Here is a 24,247-nt window from a genome sequence, read left to right on the forward strand (position 1 = left end):
TCTCCTCCCTCCATCCTGCTCTCTCATTCCTCTGCCAGTTCTTTTTCTCTTCATCTCCCCTTTTCTCCTAAACACTGAATATATGTATAATTTAGATAGCCTTTAGCTGCCTGCAGCATTTTGTACATTTTAAGGTCATTAGGTGACATTTGTTTATGAACACTGCTCTGCTTGCTGGCCTCATAATTGGCAGCTGACTACCCGGTTAGGGTTAGGCGATGGAGCCGTGTCCCACCTCCCAGCGTCCGTCTCTTTGAAGATGCCGTCCTGGTTGGGGCACAGCTCGCAGCTCGGAGTCACTCCGTTCTTACAGGCGTCGCAGAACCAAGGCTCGGTCGAATTCTCCGAGGCTGAGCTCATGATGGAGTCGCTCTCACCGTCCACGCCATAGCACCCTGAAAACACAGACAGCGGTTGTCAGTACAGCAATATCAGTTATGTTGTTCATTAAAGATATTAGATGTCCTATTTTCTGTCCCGTAACAGTTAGGCATCACATCATTTGTCACTACCCACAAAGGCCCTATTCACACGGAAACCTAACAAAGCGTAAACAATCTTTTTATTCGTCGTTTTGAAAACGGTCACCGTAAACATGTCAAGAAATCTTCATCCACACGAAACTCACAACACATCTAGAAACTCTGAAGTACATATGCCAGGCCTAGACATAGACGTAGAGCATGCACATAAAGCATGTGTCCTGGGTAGAACGTTTTTTTTCTTTCAAATAAAGTTTTTATTCCAACTAGAGCTGAAAGAATTACTCGATTAACTATTTGGATGATCGATTAATCAGTTTGAAGCTTTTTTCATTTTTAAAACAAAAGATTTCTGATTGTTTTAGCTTCTTAAATGTGAATATTTTCATTTCTACATTTTATGGACCAAACGATTACTCGTGAAAATAATCGACAGATTGATTACGAAAATAACCGGTAGTTGCAGCTCTAATTCAAACGAGTACATATTACAATGTATACAATCACAGAAACAAAGACCAAATAATCTCCAAACACACAATGGCAAAAAACTCAAGACCTTTTTTCTTCTCTGTAAGTGGAAAAAAGGGGTCCAAAACTTTATCATAACTGTTTAAGTATTACTGTAAAGTAAGGTTGGTGGTGAAAATGGGGGAAGTTTCTGTACAGTAGTTGTTCCTTCGTTCTATGACTTGAATTTTGACTCTGCAACTTTAATTGGGGAAAGGTATAAGGCAGGGCTGTCACTTATCATCCAAAATTCACAACTCAGCTCACAAGATGAACCTTCCTCCTGAGCAAACAAGCACAACACCAAAGCATCTGGGGGAAAAAAAGCGGTGTGTGGAAGTTTTTCAGGCTCGTAAGTCAAGAACAAATCTGCAGATTCACCCGTTTGCTCCACCCGAATGTGCTAAAATGGGTAACTCGATGAACATTCAACCTCACGCAACTACTAGCAAAAGTAAAGTAATGACAAATACTGAATCATGACATTTGTGTGTTTGTCTGGGTGGGAAAAATATCCAAATATCATTCAAGAAGACTATCATGTCCTGGGCAGGTTCTGGGTGGTCATTTCCCCTAAGAGCAGGTGTTGTGTTATTATCATAACCGTGATCTTCATTACAGGATTGTGAAAAACACAAAAAGATACAATGTGGACCAGTTTCTTTTCATTATTTTGGAAATGGAAGCACACAGTTCCTTTGTGCCATAAATCAAGTCATTATTTTTCCCAAGAAGCTATGGCAATGATAAGACGAAACAGTGTGACTAATTTAAAGTCTGAAACTGCCTTACAATGTTGGTGGAAGATAGATGCCAGGAAAAATCTGCTGAATGTTGCTGATTTATTGTGTGAAACACAAGACAACTTCTGTTGTTCAGTCACTTTTATCATCTGCTATTAAAACAGTAACAACTCAAATCTGCGCCCAGCCGTCTACACACTACCCCGTGCCTCTTCTGTAGAATATGTAACTGTTCTAATTCTATTGGTTTTCCCTCTCTCTCCCTCTTTATTAGAAATAGATCCAGCGGCTCTTTGGTCTAGAGCTGTCAATCTCCTGTGACATTGCGCTACCACAAAATGAACATTGGATATAAAACATAGCCTGAGAGAAGCAAGGCGAAGCCGAGCGAAAGCATTTTAATGTTGTTCTCTCTAATTTTCTGAGGTTGCCTAAACAATTACTAGGCTGATGTGGTTTCTATGGCAGCTACTACACCAGGCAAGCATGCTCTCCCCTACCAATGAGGGCAGCAATCTGTACTCTGCCTCTGTTGGGGAGATAACATTCTAACTCCTAATTCAGTCATCCAGCCTTCAGGCTTTTTAAGCAATGGGAAAGACTCACAAGTTAAAAGCTAAGTGTTCTGCATGCATGCCACTGTGTGCCACACTGGGGAGCTGGGCAGTCAATTGAAAGCAAACACTGGGGCAGACAGAGTTGTTTATTTATTTATTTATTTACTTAGCACTAACTTTGTCTGGTGGGTCGTTGACCTTTTTTGATGCTTTGTGTCACGGTGAATCACTAACTCTTCAGAGGCTTAGGGATGTGGGTGGGTGATTGTTTTCAGTTTCATCAGGTTTCACGAAATTAGCTCAATGGGAAAACCAATCAAGCAACTGATTGATTACTTCATTAGGTAAATTAAATCACAGCTGGATTCTGTCTTGACCTTCAAAAGGCAACATCTACTTAAAGTCAGTCAACCCAACATGTGGAAATGACTGTTTCTACCTAAGCTTCCCCCTTGGTCAGTACGTGTCCATGCACGGTTACCTTCACAATTTATTTGGACTGGACTACTCTTCTTTTTCCCATTGACTTACAATGCTTCTGTGCATCGGCATCTTCTATAATTTGCAGGTCAAAGTCCAGGAGCTAAAACTATAGAACAGAGCAACCCAGGCACCTTTGGTTCCAGCGGAATGTACAAATGCAAAAGTATCACATTATCTGGGTGTTAGTCCAACTTTGGGACATTTGATTCAGTATAATTTTAGTCAAACAAACAGGTATACAAACGTTTTAAATGTCCCGTTTTATATAAGCTAACATACTTAGTGTGTGGTGAAAGCATTGTGCAAGGACAATGATTATAAACGGGTATTATGAGAACACCTTTGGCAGCAGTTGGGAGTTTCATCTTCCCTGATTGGACTTCGAACTGTGGGACGATAGGGGATGTGAATGACCACCACGCTGGCTTAGCCATCTTAGGGCTGAACCGTGGTACAAATCTTCGATGTTCCTTTTGAACTGAGATACAAAGCTCTGACCGTTAAGCCACAGGTTGCCGGGTAATATGAGCTAAGCTGACAAAAAGTGATGACTACAGGATAGCTTCATAATCCCTCAAGGAAAGATTATCCTCGTCAGAAATGACAAGCTTGGCAGAAAGAAAAAAAAAAGGACGGTAGAGGTGAGATAGAGTCAACTGAACCAGGAGAAGTACTTTAAAATGAATTCCAATTTGAGGGAAGGAATTGTTGGCTAGCCTTCAACAATGCATCCAGAAATATTACTGCATGTCTGCATGATTATGTCAAGAAAAGCTAATGTCTTTTTTTGTAATAGCACAGTGATGACAAGTCACATTCTTATTATTTCCCTATGAATTCCTACACAGCCAATAACACAACCAATGTCATAAGAAGAAACATGACAAACACACATGCTCTCAAACAGAGATGTGGGTGAAAATGACATGAACTGGCTTTACTTAAGTGACTTCAAAACTACTGAACACCTATGTTAGACAGCACTCATGACACAACATAATGAAATTACAAACTTGACTTGACGTTTAACTCTGTTTGCAAAAGCCCTTTTCCTATCGGTCCATGCACTGTGGATATGTGTGTGTCCGGATTTCTGAAATATAAATGAATTCAGTACTTTCACTTGCCAGGGAAGACCCTGCTTCGGCAGCACTTCTTTACAGCCAAATACAGCTTCATTTCAGGGTGCCAAGATTCCTTGCTCATCTCTCCTCAAAATAAATGCCTACGTTCATTACCGAGAGCAACACCTTACATCACAGTGCAATACTTAAAACTGCACAATACCACAACTGGATATAATACATGTATTTTATATGGTTCAAGCCTTAAAATAAATCATGAAGCAGTATGTGCCCAAGAAAATCAATATAATACAATACAATAAACACAACGGCCACATTTCCCCACATATGCCAGTGTCAGAACTAGGGATGTAACGATTACCGGTATGACGATAAACCGCGGTAAAATTCCCGACGGTTAGTACTACCGTTTCAAATTTTAATTATCGTTAAAACCGTGATTGATTACCGCAACTGATTACCGAAAAACTCACAGTGATACTGCTCATTTCCTGGAGAAGCAGCAGCACCTGAACGGCGCTCGCTCAGCGGGCGCGCATGCGCAGTTTGCACTGTCTGTCCAGCGACAACACGGCTGAAGCCACCTGCGCTCCAGAGATTTCCCCCCCGTAAAAAAAACAAGATCAGAAGTCTGGGCATATTTTGTATTTTTAAACGATGTTGAGGGTAAAATAATTGAAGACAATCAATCCTTGTGCAGAAAATGCAAAAAAAAAATCCAATATTGGACTTCCAATATGATGAGCCGTGACCACCACACACAACTTTTAAGCGAGTAAGTCAACAAAAACGGGATTTCGGAATAGTGGGAAACGTCATGGTTTGTCTGTAAAACGGAAACGGAAACCTAAGTTAAGTGTTACCTAACGTTACTCCTGTAAAAATACATGTTATTGGGCGCTATCAGCGAAAGCGAGTAGTGTGCAGACGACACGTACCGTAGCAGACCATAATGTGTTTGTTTCTGTGTTTTTTTTATTTTATTTTTATGCTGTGTACGTCCGCTGCTACTTAATTATTATCCGACACAGAGTGAGGACCTGCGTGTGTGTGTGTGTGTGTGTGAGTGTGTGTCAGTCAGTCAGATGATGATGATAATAATAATAATAACAATAATAATAATAATAATAATCATATAATATAAAATATCTTTTTTTAAATAAAACTTGGTTAAAAGATTTCAGTGTGTGTGTTCAGTACTTTTGGAACATTTTGAACACATCAAACAATACCGTGATAATATTGATAACCGTGATAATTTTGGTCACAATAACCGTGATATGAAATTTTCATATCGTTACATCTCTAGTCAGAACCTTTAATTTGTTGTCTTTCAAAATTCCCAAAGTCCTCATCTGGGCATATAAACATTAAATAACGGCATTTTTAATACAACTTGGGTGAATCGAAAATACTGAAGTACAATAAAGTGTGATTTGATAATTATGTTGTTATTTCACTCATTATGTAGTAATCAGTGCAGGTTTGTGGTGCACAGCAATGCAATTACTGCAGATATGATTATCGCAGATGTTTATTGAGTGTTGAATAATTAACAAAGTCCGTATTTTCCCTACCCTGGTAAAATTGTTAATGTCCTTGGAGACAAATATTAGAACTAGCCACAAGTGCGGCCATTGCGTCCCCTCTCTCTCATGCAAACCACTTAGCCTCCCTTCAGTCTCAGAGGAAGACAATATCAGCCAACCAAAGTAACATGATAAATTTAAGACTGGCTCTTCTGTCGGTAGGTGGAGAATTAGTGTTTCACTGCTATGTGAGCATGCTTGTGTATGTGCATGTGTGGAAACATAGATAACTGAAGATGGTGTCATAGTGAGGACCTCACAGGGCTGTCACTTTTTGAAAAAAATCTACTTTGAACAAATGTATAAATTACCAGTAAGTCGTTGGAATAAAACATCCAAGCTCCCGGCGGCGCTATCGTCAAGCTGCACCGATCCTCCACAAACATCACTGTTTTCATTACTTTATTAACAATTTTAATAGCTGTTACTTATTTTTTAGTGCTGCCAGCCTAGGAGTATTCATAACACTCAGTAGGAGTAGGATAGGATAAACACTCTCTGAACGGGATATCACTGACAACAAGGAAGAAGCTCAACTAAAATGGAATAATAAGGGGTGGGCGATATGGCGATATTAGACCGTGAAGGACTAGAACATATTTAGCATGTTTTCGTCTATAGAGCACATACCACCCATTGCTGTTCTATGCTCTTGCCCGGATGCATCCATTTTTTCCTCAGCCAAATCACACTATTTGCTAGTCTGCTTCATGTCCAGCCTAAAGAGACTAGCAAACTCCGCCGGGCAGTGCCAAACAATAAGGCAGTTTTTTGCGACGTTTGCATGTTCGATGGCACAGACACATTCAAAATCATATCAAATTGTGAACAAAAAGAGATAGCACTTGGTCATTCTATGTAAAACATTGATTTAAACAACTGGACTAAGGGTTTGGTTTATTGTCCGGCTTACCTTCATGCACCGTCACCCCACAGTTGTCACACTGAATGATCTCGTCAGCGTCCTCGCTGTTGTCTCCCAGACAGACGCAGCAGATGAGAATGTGCTGAGTGCTCCAGGTCTGCGATCGGTCCAGCAAGGCATCCTGGGAATCAGAAAACAAGAGACGCATTGAAGCTACATATCAAGACCACATCCCTCTGATCTGACCACAGAAGCAGTATCGAAGGCTGAAAGACACTGAAAGAAGGGAAAGATCTTTTCTGGTATCTGAAGGATACAGTATTCTGCTAGGAAAGGGAAGGGGTTTGTCTGTTTGTTAAAGTGTGCAGTTTTACCATTAGATGTCATTAATTCTTATATAGTGGACAATCAATAAACAATAAATACTGCTGCCTGATGAAACTCTACTCTTGTGAAAGAATAGATCTGTGCCCACCTCATTGCCCTTTCCCTGGGACATGCTGTCATTGGTGAGCTCTTCGTCAAAATTGCTGGTGTTCTTCGGCTTCTTCATGGGCTTCTTCCCCTCTTTATCGCTGTCGCTGCTACTGTTGTTGTCATTACCGTCCTCCTTATCATCATCTTCGTCCTCATCGTCCTCATCGTCGTCGTCATCATCGTCGTCGTCGTCGTTATCATCGTCGTCATCACTGGCGCCGCCGCCCTCCTCTCCCTCGGCGTCTCCTTTCTGGGAAGCTGCTTTGCCTTTCTTCTTCCCTGCCGTGGGTCTCCAGTCATTGTCGTCTTCGCTGTCGTAGTCGTCCATCTCGTTCAGCTCCTCCATGGTGGTGAAGTCCAGCAGGGGACGGTTCCTGCGGAAATTCCATTTCTTGGGCTCGGCCTGACTCTCGTCAGCGTTCACACTGGCTGGAACTGACGTCGAGGCAGACTCAGAAGGCGGAGCGGGCTCCGCCTCGGCTGTTTTCTTGCTCTTGCGCCGGCTTTTAGGAGGAGTGACAGCAGGGTTGTCTTTGGTCGGGCTGTCTGCTGAAGGCGGCTGCTTGGTCTTCTCTTCGGTCTTCTCGTCGTCCTCTGTTAAGTTGTCTTCCGCGGCCAACTCTTTGGCCTCCGACTCGTCTATACCGTCGTCTGCAGAGGCTGCGTTGTCAGACTCACTTTCTGAACCTGCGACACTCGCTTTAGAGCCTTCTTCATCACTGCCGTTGCCTGTGCCGTCTGATCCTGTCACAACACAGAACAATCACAAATTAATCAAAGGGTAAAGATAGGAGCAATCTTTTCTTGGTGTTCAAACATACTTTTCTGTAAACTGGCTCTCTGAAGTGAATGTAAACACCCTTCACTATGGTTGAACACCTATCTGTACCTACCTGTCTGTAATACACTTATCTTATTCATTTTCATTTATTCATTGTTTGGTCACTGTCGTAAATTTTCCCTCAGAGCCAATGTTACGCTGGAAACATCTGGTAAAATACCATCATTGTCTTGGAAATGGAATGACAAAGTTCAAGACTTAATTTTTTCCCAGTGGCTGAGAGAATAATAGTGAGGGAAATGTTGTTGTTTTTCTATCACCATTACGCTGCGCCAGTGTTTTCCATTAATTATTTAGACTGTGGCGGCCCGCCATAGTCTAATTTGCCCTGTCACAGTTTTATAATGACCAACAACAGTTCCCATAATAACATAACAGATCATATCTTAATGTTTAGCTTCACTGCGGTGCTGTGTTTGCCCCGTGCTTCCTTGCATGTGAACTAATACGCTGCCTTGTCACGCTTGCTACGCTGTCATTTATAATCAGATGCGTGGTTAACATCCGTCCTCATGTGATCATGGCCAGGTTGTGCTGAGCATGGGTCAGAATTTCCCCAGTGCGTCCTGACTGTTCCTTTAGCTCAGATCACAGAAACCACATTCAGAGGTGATTTGAGAACACATTTGTCACTGAGGATGGATGTTAATACCAGGTCTGTAAGTTATTATCATCTACACATGCACACGTTTCACAGCAGCAGAGGGCGTACATCAACAAAAGTACTAATGCATGTGTATTGTACTATTTATTTTTAATTAACAGACTATTAATTACTAACCCATTTAACATTCGGTTTCTGTTTTGGATAGATAATAAGGCAATTATTTTAAGATAAGATAACATGATCCTTTATTAGTCCCACCACGGGGAGATTTATTTTTGTGATGTAAATTTGAGTCATCCTCTTTCCTGCACAACACTCTGTGTGCCAAGAGTATAACTTGAAGGGGAAAAAAAGGGGAGGAAAAAGAAAGAGAGAAAGACTGGACAGCAGCAGCTTTTGTCGTCTCTGCTGGAGAGCTGACTTTCAATGAAGTCAGCAAAACAACTTGTGAACCAGACGTGGGAAACAACTCCCCTACTGACTTCCAGCATGACAGAGTGCTTTATTTATTTTATAACTGCGCGAAGAGCAGCACCGCTCATACTCTTCCTGTCTGTGCTGTGTGTTTCCACATCACAAATGATGAACGCAGGCATTAAAATGTGAGACAAACGTGGACTGATATGGGAGCTCAGTGAAGGGTGGCTGCTGTGAAGGTGAGCTGAAAGGACGCACTGGGCAACGGAGTGAATAACACATTTTTCATAACTGTGGATACATATATGTATTTAGAAAAGTGTTTAATGAATGAAAAAATACAGGCCAACGAATAACGAGCACTTCGAAAAAATTAATACACATAAGATGATCCAGTTTGATGCATGCGTTTCCAGTGCTGTCACAGAAAATCATTACTTGGGCATAGCCCTACAAACGCCCACTCTGAGGCTCGGGGCTTTGAAAGGCAATTCAGAGTTTCTGCATTTGTATTAACAGAGATGAGTCACCTTGCACTGTTTATTTCCTTGGTCTCATCCAGGAAAACAAACAACACTAGCTCTTCTTCTTGCTCTCACCATCACCATCAAGCTACCAGTCCAAAATGTTCCTTCACCTTTGTAATTTGCTGTCCGTACTGGAAGACCGGGCAAGATTATGCAAAATAGCGTGATTACACATGAACAACCATCATCAATGTGACCAGAACATGCATAACAGCTGCTCATGAGCTGTGTGGACTTATTTTAAGAAAGAAGAAACAAGAGAAAAAGCAACTGAGGTAGATGCAGGTCTTAGTATCCGATACTAAAACGTTTTATCGTGTCAACCAAGATATTTTCCTGCTGTATTCTCACATAGTCACTTGAGACAGGAGCTGAAAGGAGAATGTCTAAAAAAAATTACCAGTGTGACATTTGTGTTGTCATACACTGCCTCTCCAGACAATCTAAGGGGAATATATATAGAATATGTACAGCAGTGACCTTTAGCGTTTACAATAATTACAATAAACACAATTCAAGACATATTACAGCTTGCCAAAGTTTCCTGAAAATAGATGCACTTGTATCCCCTTGTTTAACTTCTGTGTTCGAGAAGGTTCATGGATGTTGTTGAGGAGGACATGAGGACAGGTGGTGCAACAGAGGATAGAGGAGATGGTGCAAAATTTCACTGTGGTGACCCCTAAAGGGAGTAGCCAAAAGAAGAACTGCAAATTCTAATGGTATCCCCTATGTTAAAGTGTTACAAACATAAATAGAGTAAGAGGCTTATTTAAATTGTGAATATACTGGCTGCACCATTGTTATCACTGAAGCCAATATAATATTTAAGATGTTTCAATAACCTCTAATGACACATCATGGTCATTTTATGACTTAATACAAAAAATGGCTTACATACAGCCCCTGTGAGGAAAATGTACACATTTAGTCCAAGTCTCAATGCATCATTTAACCCCTGGGTTTGACATGACTGCGCAAACTGCTGTGTGTTTACAATACAGCACACAAGAAATTCAGAATGTTTAATTAGAATACTACTTTTTATGAACTTCCTGGCGAAAAGGCAGCTGGGTGTGTGGCAGACCATGCTTACCTGAGGCATCTCCCACTTCAAAGTCACTGTCATCTGAGCTGTCATAATCCAAGGCATCTAAGAGGGAGGCAGTGAGTGGCTTCACCTGCCGGCGCTTCAAACTGCGGTCCACTGACGAAGGAGAATTGCAGAAAAATAAATCACCACAACATAAGGTCTGCAGTACGAAGACACATTTGGATTTTATTAATTTGCGATAAAAAATAAATGGCATATTCGATTAACGTAATCAGAGAAACCTTTAATAAAAAACCTGTAATTGAAGTGACTATGCCCACTCAATGACAGGGGGATCTAGCTTTGACACATCAGATGTTGGTATAAATAACAGAATTCTAATGGGAGGTTAATGAGTTTGAGATGAAATCAATCATCCTCTTTATATCATGTAACATGCAAAATAAAAAACTTGAATTTAGACGTATTTTCTTTGTACTGTGGTGAGCTGCTTCTTCATGAGTTTAAAACCATGACTGGACTGTTGATATTCACTTCATCACCAGGATAAAGGATATTAAAGAAAAAGACGTGTAGCAACTAATTTTAACCAATTAACAAAAGGCTTTTAAAATCTACACCTGCGTGAGTCTACAAACATGTTCGCTCATTTGAAATCACTCATTCTGTGCTCCAAAATCCGTGGAAAAAAATAAACAATAAACAGGACCTATAAAACCACTTCTGGCTCTTTCAGAAGATTTTTTTTGTTGGTGATTTTGGTGTTTGAGATCCTTTGTTGAGACAAACTGAAGTGACACAAATTCAACAAACAAGGAAGCAGTCAACTAGCAGTTCCTTGAATCCATGCAAACTAAATATACAGATTTTTTTTCTATGGATTTTATAAACTTCAGATTTCAGACAGCAGATCTAGATTTTAATTAATTAATTAATTAATTAAATCTGCCATGTTTGCAATTTTTTGCATCATAACTGTAATTTTCATAAAAAACAGTGATTTAGAGCAGGAGTTTTGGGCTGGTCAATTTGTGCAGCACTACATTACTCCATATAACGCCATTCTGTCTTGTAGGGTTTATATTGCACTAAAATTTAAATTCCAATTTCGATTATATTTGTTGAACCGTGAAGCCCTAAGTGAAATACCATCATAGTACCTGATGATAGAGAGTAGGGAATCAGTTTTAAAGCATGTACTAACTTTACAGATTTCTGCAATTATGCTGAGTAGGGAGCAGCAGCTCTTCTCCCATCCTGTCCCATATTTGAGTATTTTCTGGCTTAAGTTCCCTGCCCTTCCCGCAGAGAAAAGCTTTTCATTCAAGGCGCACTTTGACTGCATCAACTAGCAGCAGAAGAAAAGTAAAAGAGAACTTTAAACGGCCCCACAGCCAAAGTGATTCATGAACGCTTCTCACATGCGCAATGCGTTTAGCATAATTAGCTAAATAAGTGTTAGCAAACACGGGTTACCGCTGCTACAAAAGGCTGCCACAATACTTACATTACCATTTATCATTCTATCGAGCGCAAACCGTTTTAATTTAACAAACCAAAGCGTATGCAATAAAAACCACCACCGCCAACCTGGTGACTAGCTTTTCTGCTAAGCTAGGTAGCTAACTGTGATTAGCGTTAGTTGTAGCTGTAGCTTTAGCATTCACATTACAAGACTGTGTTGTAAATTCACAAGACCGGTTCACGCAAACACAAACGCGAGGTATGAATCCGGTTCGACTACAACAAACCAAAACGACCAAACAACGCGCACAACTGAATTAGCATTATTAGCAACACCAAGTGCTAGTCTCAAAACACAGCCGGTCTAGCTTAGCCGGCTAGCTGCTAATTTTGAGACGAGGGGGGAATAATGGCGTTTAATCGTTGTGCAGGCAAATGTAAAATCACAGAATCATGCAGGGTTTGAGAGGAAGAATGCAGCGTGGAAAACAGCACTCACTCTGTGGTTCGGTTTTAACTACAGGCAACGAGGCAGTTCTCCTTTTAGCAGCATGTTATGTGGACAATGGGGAACACAGAAGCAGTGACGTAGACGCAACTGGCGACTGGATGTTGTTGCCATGGGGATAGTTAAGGATGAAGCGCGAGGACACCTACAACAACAATAAATAATAATAATGCATTTTATGATATTTGAGTGAAGGTACTTTATTCATCCATACATGAATTGATGTACATGTTATTTTCAAATGTTTGTATTCATTTATATCAGTTCTATTTATTTTTCATTTATTATTATTTATTTAAGGAAAGGCACAATGCATATAAATAAACATAAAAATGTAAACATGCCAGGTTATAGCCTGAGGCTAATTTCCGCCCGTAGTCCATTGGCAGGATGATATTATAAGGCATAACAATGAAAATACATACAAGGAAACAAAACATAGGAACATGAGAGCTCACAGAAATACAAAAGTTACATAAAGGATGAAATACATGTGCATACTCACATATGCACACATATACAATTGTAGTACATGTTGTAGAAATGCACATAAACCTATTGCACAAACCCCATTATACAAATGAATAGATGCATATGTGTGTGTTTGTGTGCCGACTTAAGATGATACACTTTCACTTAAGCTGTGCCCCACACACATCCAGTAGTAAATTGACCTAGTGGGTCAGGAGGGTGCCAACTGTCCAGCTTGGTCTTGATTTTCAATCTCAGGTCAGCTGCCCTGGTGTAAAGCCAGTTGTAAGGGCTTGTAGTTGGGGCTCGGTCCACAGTCTCTGAGTGTGGGGATGATGATGATGACGATGATATCTCCCCACTGACCTTGCTCTCCCTCCCTTCCGTAGCATGTTTGTTGTACCTCATCACTCTCTAGTTGTGATTGCAGTTGCGGTTTGCGCATGTTAGAGCACTGAGACATCCATACAACCCCTCTCTCTGAGCTTGCTTTCATAGAAGGACTTCACCACTTGTTCTCAACTCTAGTACATGAATATCTTTATCTCGTAAGTAGCCCGTTTCTCATCAGATTTTCCTGATCCTCAACACTGGAAGCAGACCTTGTTGACCCAGTATGACTCCATTATTAGTGGTGTCGCTCATGACTGAGGTATAGCAATTAGTCTATGGACTTTGCCTGAGAGTCCACTGGACCAGTATAGTTTTAAACCACTTTCAAATGGTGGCAAACAAATCTGTAATCGGACAGTTACATCTGTTGCAGTGGGCTAGTTGATGCAGAAGTAATGTGCTGTTTAAGCACTTAGTATTGGTCCAGAAATCCAGAAACATAACAGAAAATACATTATATACCTTTTTAGGTCGTCCTTGCTCAGAAAACTCATATTCAACTTCATATTAAACAAAAGCAAGTTCATCCATCCATAAAAAATTATACTACATGATGAGATTTGGTTCAATATAACTTGACTTCTATTCATTCACAGCCCAAACAAGATCTTATCCAAATCAGATCTTGTCCCTGAATTTAAGCTCAGAAATTAAGTTCTGCCTTATTAGCACCAAGTTTTGGTCCCCATGAGGACTACTGGTCCTGACAAGGTCAGAGTTAATGCCAGAGAAGGTCCTAAAGAGGTAACAAATACAAGTACACTCACAATATATCCTCCTGCAAAGTGTCTTGTTGAAAACTGGAGTAATGGGAATGTTTCTTTTAATTATGCAGTCACATAAAATAAATAGTTTGGTTCATGTTCACAACAAGCTTTGTTTCCCCTGTCCTCCTTTGACTTTGCAAATTTGGAAAATAATAAGAGATTAAAATAAATGAGCCTGGATTGATCCTGATACATGGTAAGGGGAAGAGTGATGGTGCACGCAAGCAAAAAGGATGATTACACCTGTCGTTGCTTGATGACAAATGGCCCTCTATTGTGCTGCAGAGAGGGATGTCTTTGTGTGTGTGTGTGTGTGTGTGTGTTTTTTTTAAATCATACAAACACTTTGGGGAGATCATGGTAGCCATCATTGTCATCATCACTATCAGCACTGTCATCGTTTTCTCTCCTGCTGTTGCCTGTGACACAGCCAGATAGTGTTTGTAGAGATATGACAAGCAGCGGGTCTGAAATTGAAATCAATGTGATAATATTGGTGTGTCCAGGTGTGAATTTAACAGAATTACACTCAATAAATCGCAACTTCTCCCCAAGCAGATGAGAGTTTATGACTAGTGCAAATAGATATGGAGCAGTAAAGGCTCGAGAATATTAGATGAGACGAGACATTTAATTCCACAACGGCTGGGTCTCCTGAGGATGCCGTTTGTGAACAAGCATCCTGCTGAGAAAACATGTGGAAAACAAGTTTTCTTTCTTTCTTCAGTTCAAACTAGTGTAGTTTAAATGATAATGTCTAGTGCTTTTCCACATTTCCTTAACAAAAGCAAGTGAATATTCAGTCCAGGGTTGGAGGAAAAAACACCAGCTAGCAGACGTCCTAAGCAATTGGAGTGATGGACCAATGCAGGGACTTACTTTGGACACAAATGCAGCTATTTTCTTTACTATAAATCTCAGCTCTATAGGTAAAGGTGGATTAACACACTCAGATAATGCGATTGGGACACAAATTACTACTGTGTGTACACTTCAGATGGAACAGAGTGGTACTCATGTGCCACGGTGCCCACCGCTAACAGCACAGAAGAGCGAGACAAAAAGAGACAACAACATGGTGATATTCAGGACATTACATTTTCAGTAGGGCCAAAGAGACAGAATTTATGCTCTCTCAGTTTAAAATGTTTTAATTTTGTAAGTCGCTTTGGATAAAAGCGTCTGCTAAATGACATGTAATGTAATGTAATGTAATTTAAAAGTTCATGGACGGTAGGAAGACATGGAATGCTGCTGGACATGTTAACAACTAGCCGCAAGCTAAACCGGAAACCACTAAAGGCCCATTTATACTTAATTTTTTTTATCCGTCAGTCCCAAACGTTATCTCCGTCACTATCCTACATATCTCTGTGCGTCTTTTGCGACGGGTATACCGACATTTACAAAAAATACTTCCTCTAGAGGTCAGTGCCGAGTACCAAGTTGCAGGCATCGACAGGCATAGCGACCGCTCATGAGGTTAGTTTTTATTGTGCTTGATCTGAAATAAGACTGAAACGCAAGCAGAGTTCATGGCGGTGGAATATAAGGCCACTAAATGTAAGTCGTCCATATCTACGGGGAATATTATTCATTGGTGTGGAGCCGCAATTTCACTATGTAACTTGCTTTGCCGGATAGCCCCTCAAATCAAACCACAGCACGCTGTTTTCGGGCTGCAGGATAAGCGTTCTTCGTTGTTTTCCTGACTGATCGGACGTTTGACTCTATACTGCCCCCACGATTTCCGGTGGGACGAAAGGCTCCGCCCGTCTCCGTCTTTTGCGAGTATAAATGGGCATTAACAAGCTGAAAGGGGATGTTTCACCTCTTGGAGTGGTGTAGGCGGACACACCCCAGTCTGTAAATTGATTCCCCCGTGCTTGTACACAGGAACGAGGACGGTATTCCATTTAAACGACATAGCTGAGCTACAGCCATGTAGCTCAAATTAACTGTGCGCACTGAGGGAGTGTTTTAATAAGAAATACATCTATACAAAAGAGCTGGAGTCATTTATTAAACGGACAAATGAGGTGCAGGGAAGTACTGTACAAATACTGAAAATTAGGCCCGTGTAAGCCATTCCTCCGAGGGCTGGAATGAAATGCAGCAGATGATAAAAGTCGATAGTTTTGCCTTCATTGAAGTTTGATTTAAGCGGAGCAGTGGAGAAGGCTGTGTGGCCGCGATGTTGAAAAAGTATCTTACCTCAGATATCAGTCAGCTTGATGAACCAGAGGACAGATGCAATTACACTGAGAGTAAGAATAACACAGGGTTAGGGAAATAAAAACATTACTATAAGGACGCACCGTGACAAGTGATGTTTAAAAGCTCATTTAAAGAGGAGTAATTGCATTGGATGTTATTTATGAATCCTGTTGCAAAATGTACCAAATGTCTGTGTTGATGTACAGCCTCCCCTCCAGCCCAAGATTTTGCATTTAAATTGGAATATTTATCCATTCACATGGTGTAAATCATGTGACACCATGTTTTGCATATACTGTATCTTTCACGAAAGCGACTTTACATTTCATTTGCGACAGTGAATTGTGTTTCTACTCCACTGACAGTTACGGACGTCTTAATGCAATACCGCATTCACTGGTGGCCAACTAATGTACTCGTGAAGCATGGCGAACAAATTATTTTTAAAACGTATCTTTACATTATTTGTATCTGCTCATTGCAGAAGTGATTTACAAGTGAGGGATAACAGAAAGGCTTCAGGTACGACATGACAAAAGTGAATGGGATCCATCAGGACTTCCAGCAGGTTCCGGTGGGTTATGTTACACTGTGGGACTCTTAGAGTACTTTCTATTTTCAGTTTGGTCTTTGAATTTGCATTTCAACTACTTGGATTTAGCCCCGAAAGACTGTGAACTGGGGGAAAAACGAATTCAGCCGAACGCACAAAGCTGATACCTTCATTTGTCTGGAGGTGACAGCAGAGACCGAGGTGACAAGAACCAGTGTTATAAGGACACGGTGTGTTGTTGTTTTTTAGTGTAACTGCTGTCAGATGTGACGTGCTGTAGCTAATTAAAGGAACATATTGTTAATACTAAACACTTAAAAAATAGTAGTCAAATCATTTTGATTTCTCTGACCTTTTACTAATGTTAGTTATATAAAAAAACACTGGGTATACTGCAAAGCACTGTGATATTAAGAGTAAGTCTTAAGATTCAGAGCATTTAAGGTCCAGTGTGTTGTAATTAGTGACCTCTATAATAAGTGACTACCTGCTTTTCCCAAGCGTAAGCGTATCAGGGTCACTTCACAGCCCCTGACTTATTAAAGCAAACATCTCCATCGGCCTCTGTGGAACTCTGACTAAATGCTATATTTAGTACTTCTACAGTACTTCAGTAAGTTATGCATTGTTTAGGTTACTGTCTCACTTTACTCGCACTGTGTGCTTCTTACGCCTCACCTGTTCCACTGTGAGATCATAATATGTCCCTGTGCAGCGCTTGACGGTCTCCGCAGACACGGAAACAAAAACATCTATACTGAGAAACTCATGTGGTGCTGATAGACTTCATCAGCATTGTGTGCGCTGATTTAACAATGTTTTGTATAGAGCAGACATTTGTTTAAATTTAAAAGTTACAAAGTACACAAGACTGACTACAGACTTGTACAAATCATTTTTTTTACAGGTAGTATATCCAGTTTCTGCCAATAAACTCGTCTAAATATTACACACTGGACCTTTAAAAAGATAATACAGGTCGAATGTCATCATAGTGACATTTAAAAAACAATGTACTGCAGCTTTAAATCACACCCAGGTGTCTATAAAACACACCGCAATGGCCGACTGGTTTTGGTCACAGCCTGGTCTTGAACTATGGTCTGCTGCTTCTCCCTGTCAGCCACTTTGTCACACACCACCACCACCACCTCCTCCTCCTCCTCCTCCTCTCAGAAGAAGTTCACCTCAAATACCTTTACACGATGTTACTATTGGTGATGTGTCCAAAAACAAAAATGAGGTAAAAATAGAGTCTGTTGCAAAGGAATCAGCCTGGGACAAGGACGCCCTCGCTGGCTGCCTGCAGGGACACAAGGAAAAACAGATTTCAGCCACTCAACAAGAGGCTCATCTAATAAAACCTACACCTGCTTCAGTCTACATTTTAAGAATATGTTTGCCACCTTTTTTTCTGGCCAGTCGATAGTGTTTCTGCGACAGGGAAGGTGAAGTTTGTTCTGCTTTGCAAACCCCTCACTTCTCGCGTCGAAGGCGATAGAGGAAAATAATCAATTTCAAATCACGGCGTGCAGCAGTTGTTAGAGCACTCCTGCCTCCACCAGTGAGTTCAAAGGTGTTATTTTGGGATTTCATTATTTGAAATCCTTTGCTTGGATTTACCTAAGTGACCCAACAGACCAGAAGCTACTGTGACCCCAGAAGTGTGGGTAGTGGTTCACAGACTTTAGTTTCCAGATGGGAAATGCTGAGAGATAAGTGGCAAATATATGCCTTATATAGTGTAGACTTAAGTAGGCAAAGATTTAATGAAGTGAGTCTTCTGTGATGTAGCTACAATCTGGCTCTCCTATAGTGTCTCTGCTGGCAGCCATGTTATCACTGAGGGCAAACCTCTTCATCTCAGACTGGGCGCGTACATGCCAAAGTGTTTCCATCATCGTACTGTACAGTTTGGTACAGTACGGTACGGTCTGGAATGGTAAAGTCCTGGGTCAGGCAGGAGATTCGTAGCGTGATGTCGTACGACTGCGATGACAACGAACGGCGACATCAAACGCAACACGACAGACTACAAAGGAGGGCGTCCAGCAGCTCTTTTTTTCCTGCTCGGTTCGTATGTGAATAGGCTGCAGGCGTCGAAGAAACAGCGGTCGCAAAGTAGTGACGTTTTTTCTGTCGCCCAAACAGCTGACTGTCTTACCGTACCATTTTACTCGTACGACGAGAGAAGGTTGACAAAGAATGGAACAGGTTGGGGCTGGTTATTTTGGTAGTATTCCCCATGGAAACGCCGTACCGTCCTGTACCAAACCGGACTGTTCCACACTCCACAGCTTATGTGTCAGTAACATATACAACCACGCCGAAAAACCTTAAAGGTGACATCGAATGCTGTTATCGCACATATATGTTAGTTATGGAGGTCTACTTACATATATTAACTTGTTTTCATGGTTAAAAACCTACTAGTCCAAAAAAAACACTCCCCCAGAACGTGGACTGTGTTGTGATTGGCCAGCCAACGAGAGCTTTCCCACTGTCCTGTGATTGGCCAGGTACCTGAAAGTGACGTAATAGATAGGCCAGCTCTCAGATACACAGCTCCCCCTCTGGCACGGTGGATGCTCTGCATCTCAGCAGCTACAACAAGAGTAGTTCTTCTTCTTCTGCGGTTGAATGTACGCAACCGGATGAGCCCGGACTAGTGCCCACACCAGGAGGCGCTACGGTGGTGAGAGGAGTGGTGAGGATTTCTGATGACATCATCAACATAGGGAAGTGCCGATCCGCTTCGCAGAGCCCAGGAAAACAATACAACACTATTTTCTCAGCAGTGGCTGAACTGTTTGTTCTGAAACTTTAGGGTTTAATAAACGAGGTAATGACGCAGATACACACACAAACGCAGCGTTAATTGGAGCTTCCGGTCTATGTCGCCTTTAACTGTCACTTTTAAACCCCAATTCCCAACGGCTCGGCTCCAAACTGTTCCTCTCTGTAGAACGCCCGCATATTAAATGTCCACATGAATGTAGATGTTTGTTGATGTAATAGACACAAACTCACACTCACACACACACACATTCAAGGTTAATAGACGTCATGGAAACTCTTTTCATTAGCTCTGGCATTTTGACACAGTGTTACTCAGCTATGGGTTTAGACTCCTCTTCCTGCAGAGGGAGATCCAATCGTACACAGATAGGCTTTCAGCTCTGCCACTTTGTATATAACGGTGTTTCAGTCATGTTCAAAGACTGCCTCTGCTGGAGATATTCTGAAAAAAAAAAAATGCAAATGGCATGTGTCTGACAACTTCCAATTTCCTTTAAAAGGTGCAACTATTTATAAAACTTCCCGGCACTCTCTCCTTGGCGCTTTAGACACAGCCTCCATTTCTCTGATGGATTGGCTGTCATATTCTGACAGCGCAGTGCTTCTTTCACTTTATGGACGTCTCTGTGCTCCTGACTGTGCACTGCGAGCTGTACTTTTTCTCCCTTATCATTACACCGCTCCTTCTAGCCTCCTCACACAAACAAACAGTCAGCACAACAGGAAAAATCATCATGACTCAAGGAGGGTTTCACTGGTGGTGACGGTGCTCATAAAGCGTGCAAGGTAATCATTATAACTTTGCGATACCCCATTGAATATCGGCTAATTACTTTCACGACTCTGACGTCACAGTGACGAGCTTGTGTTGCTGCTTGTATGTTAGCGTGAACATGTGCACCCGAGTAGGAAATTGGCAAGGTGGCAAAATGTCCTTGAAATCTGCATTGTTAACTTTTTAGACTAGATTTTCTGTCTTCTGCCATAAAGGGCATGTTATTTCAAATGAGTTTGCCTCTATCACATGGCAGACAATCAAAACAGTTATATATAATATATGTTTTACAGATAATACAAACTTTTTTTTGATTGTTTAATTCATTTCTGATGTATAGATCTATAGCCTATACTGATGTATAGGCTCCCTGTGTGTGTGTGTGTGTGGGTTTTCTCCTGGTTCTCCAGTTTCCTCCCACATGTCCAAAAACATGTTGGTCCTGCGATAAACTGGCAACCTGTCCATTTTCTACACCACCTTTCAGCCTGTGTCAGCTGGGATTGGCACCAGCAACCCTCGTGACCCCCACAGTGCATGTGGGGGTCATGAGGGTTGGCTATAGACAAAGCTATAGACAATGGATTGAATGAATCAACTCAAAAAGCCTAGAATCTGGACTGATCCTCCATTATAACCCTTGTGGTGTTATGAGTGCACTTGGCATAAGAGTCCCTTCTACTGCGTCATTAAAAAAGAGTCGAAAATGTGATTTTTAGAAACCCCTGGCAGTATCCTGCAAACTGCAGTGGAAACGATCCAAAATGACCCTGAAACATGTTAATGAGAGTTAATGTCAAATGTTACTTTTAGTGCTTTTTTCCTTTTTCATCGATCGATGACGGTGCATTGGTAAAGACTGGGTTTTCTGGTCGGGGCTTTGTTTTGTCCAGTGACGGACATTACAAATTAAACATCGACCCTCGCAGAATCGTTGTTACACTGTGGAAGCTTTGTGTTTTTGAAATGGCTGCCATGGCTAAAGCATCAAACAAGATGGGCAGAGAGATATTTTAAGTGAAAACTGCATAGGAACAAGACGGCGGCCTTTATTAAGCGAGGCCTTCGACTAAAGAACATATAAAATGCTTATTCTCAGGCTGTAAACGATTATACACTCTCAAACATACTCATGTATAGTTGTTTTCCTCTCTCATTCACAAGTTATAGTCCCGTATTCTGTAGGCGTCAAATCCTCCATCTTGAAAACCAGTCTCCCCCCCCCCCGATGTCCTCACAAGAAGAGTTTAACACAAATTGCGTGTGCATACAGGCGCAGGAGTTTTCCGTGCACGCGTGCGTCTGACCTAGTGGACATTGTCTTCCTGGTAAATCTGGTCCCTCCAGCGGCTTTTGCGTGCGAGCAGCAGCTTATCAGCTCCGACCAGAGTCTCCCCAACTACTCACCACCTTCATCGCCCGAGAGGAAAATAAATTGCACCCGCTCAGTTAATAAGAATAAAAAAAATAAAAAAAATAATGTATGTATGCGACAGAGCCTCACACAAGCATTACAAATAGCACATATCTGTAGCTGCTAGCGAACAGAGAGAGCGTGCTCGTGTCAGACGGAGGTAGGACCTGCTTCTTATGATGAACAGCCGAGCACGTTCTCTCCCTCCTTCGCCAAAACATGCACATGTTTATTTGGCTTAAACTGCCAGTGTCATGGCTGCACGCTGAATTCCTGACATGAGCGTGACCACGTCTATGGAAGGTAATTACAAATTGAATGTTCCTTTTCTTCATTCAGCCCCTGCGGGTGGTTTTGGGGGGAGGGTTGTCCATCTGTTGCGTTCGCAGACTGTAGGGTGAAATCATGTTTCCCGAAGCCCTCAAACGCACCCATTTACATCAATATGAAAACAGGTAGTGCCGCTGTGCATGGTAAATTAACTTCTGGCAATGTGGCACATTGCAACATACGATATGATTGAACAGAAGGATGTTTGTGTTTGGTTTACGGTGGCTGTTTTGTGAAGGGCGCCTGCATGTTCCATAAACCTGTGTGGAAACGAGAGTATCACATGGCCTGAATCGGTGCATTGAAAGGATAAATTAGAGAAAAAGGAATACCACACCAATGTCCACACCAAAATGATTCGGTTTTAATGATTTCTTTGTTGAAACCAGAAAATGAAATGAAACCAGAAAATATTCACATTTAAGAAGCTGAAAAATCAGAAAACTTAACTTAAAAATAGTTCACGATTAATTGAGTAATTGTTACGCCCTAACTGGGACATAAAGTGTTTATCCATAACCTTAACCACATTTCAAATATTAGCCCCAAAACAAACTAATTCCTCCGAAATTAGACTCCTTAGGACCAGGTTTGCTCTCCATGAGGACTACTGGTCCCGACAAGGGCAGTGTATGTGCCAGAAAAGGTAGAGGTAACAAACACAAGAACACAGACTTGCACACTCTCTTCCTCTATTTCTTATATAACACTGAGAATGCAAGATATGGAAAAAGCGTATTTCTTTAAAAATGGAAAGAATGACTCTCCAATAAAAAAGCACTTTTTAAAGAAAGGCATGAGTTCCTTTCCTTCGAGTCAGCCAGTCTAAACATATCCTCTGTGTAATGCCTCTTTCTTTCACTTTCCCAAGTTCTTGTCCTTTCATGTCATGGTTTATTGGGACTTAAAGGCATGATAGGAGGATTTATTGCATCATAATGTGGCCCCTGGAAGAGCTTATAACAAATAACCCTGACTTGACTCCATACTTCACCACCTATTTCTTTTTTGTTTCCCTCCCTGCACAGTGTTTTCATTATCGTCTCTCTTAAAAACATTGTCCGGTCCTAAACCCTCCTGGGCAGAACCCCGTGGACGCCGCTGTACCACTGATGTGTCTGTTTCTCTGTCAGAGAGGAAATAAAGCTTTTGTTCCCCGTTGTAAGATCCCCAGCTTCCGTGTGTGGGATTAGCTCTGGTAATTCACCATCTTGGCAGGAGCTGGCTTTGGTTTTCTCGCGTCACCCAGCAGCGGCTGCATCACAGAGCTTTAGATGTTTAACGGGGGCCCACAGCGGGGAGGAACCACATGGTTCCCAGCATGTAATGGCACCATCCATGAAACTATACTTCCATTATCGTGGGACCTGTGATGGAAACAGCATCGGACAAAGTACTGTAAATGTAGGCCCAATCCCATTTATACCCCTTGGAACTACGTTACATCTGCGCCATCTTCTCCTCTCCCTTGTGTGTCCTCTTCTGTAACATCATGTCCTTCTTCACGACATCTATAAACCTTCTCGAAGGTCTTCCTCTTTTCCTTCTGCCTGGCAGCTCCATCTTCAACTTCCTTTGTCCCTCCTCTGCACATGACGGAATCTCAACCTTGCCTCTCGTACTTTACCTCCAAGCTGTTCAACCTGAGCTGTCCCTCGAATATGCTCGTTTTGAATCCGGTCCATTCTGGAATGAAAATCACTCCCAGTGAAAAGCTCAGCATCCTCAGCTCTGCATAGCATAGCAGATCTTGTATGAGAAAAACCTACTATTCGGCCTTAGCACAAACCTGACAACTCAGTATATATGTAACCATGGAACCCATAATTTGTCTCTAGAGGGTTCCTCAATATATCTTTGTTGAACCTACCCTAACTTGGGAAAAGGACCGATAGCTGGACTACGCAGTCCTCCCCAAGTGGAAAGGGAACTTGACTTGTAACCGGAGGGTCGTCGGTTCAAATCCCCACCTGGCCAAAAATGGCTGGGGGACCCCTGAGCAAGGTACCCAATGCTCCCCGGGCGCTACTCAGTGTGGCAGCCCACTGCTCCTAATTCTAGGTTGGGTCAAATGCAGAGGATTACTTTCCCTAAGGGGATTAATAAAATTAAATTCTTTAATTCTAAGTATCAGCAGAGGAAGGCGCCAGAAATCTAACATCTCGTTGTTCATGTTTGGCATCGTCTCAGTTCTCCTCAGATCTTTAATTAAGCTTTTCAACTTCACTCATCACTGACTCCAGAAACTCCATCTTTGGTCATCTCACCTGATCAGTCAAAATCTCTGCAACAGGTCTCACCAAGGTCTCGCCACTGTCC

General features: G+C 41.7%; 1 protein-coding gene across 8 annotated transcripts in view; it reads right to left on the bottom strand.

The window, feature by feature from the left end:
- phf14 (PHD finger protein 14) overlaps nucleotides 1–12,322 on the bottom strand; it is an 84,794-nt gene extending 72,472 nt beyond the window's left edge. For 7 of the 8 annotated variants that reach the window (XM_058618807.1, XM_058618806.1, XM_058618803.1 and 4 more), the window contains exons 1-5: nucleotides 12,201–12,322; nucleotides 10,280–10,390; nucleotides 6,790–7,535; nucleotides 6,363–6,495; nucleotides 236–395 (exon numbers count right to left, since the gene is read on the bottom strand). In XM_058618807.1, coding sequence (XP_058474790.1) covers nucleotides 236–395; nucleotides 6,363–6,495; nucleotides 6,790–7,535; nucleotides 10,280–10,390; nucleotide 12,201 — 1,151 coding nt within the window. In that variant the 5' untranslated portion in view covers nucleotides 12,202–12,322. Of the gene's footprint in view, nucleotides 1–235; nucleotides 396–6,362; nucleotides 6,496–6,789; nucleotides 7,536–10,279; nucleotides 10,391–11,441; nucleotides 11,625–12,200 lie in introns of those variants that run through there. The other variant, XM_058618805.1, reaches the window with a different exon arrangement.
- Between the last annotated feature and the right edge of the window lie 11,925 nt (nucleotides 12,323–24,247).

The sequence above is a fragment of the Solea solea genome, chromosome 20, assembly GCF_958295425.1.
Source record: "Solea solea chromosome 20, fSolSol10.1, whole genome shotgun sequence".
NCBI classification, from domain to species: domain Eukaryota; kingdom Metazoa; phylum Chordata; class Actinopteri; order Pleuronectiformes; family Soleidae; genus Solea; species Solea solea.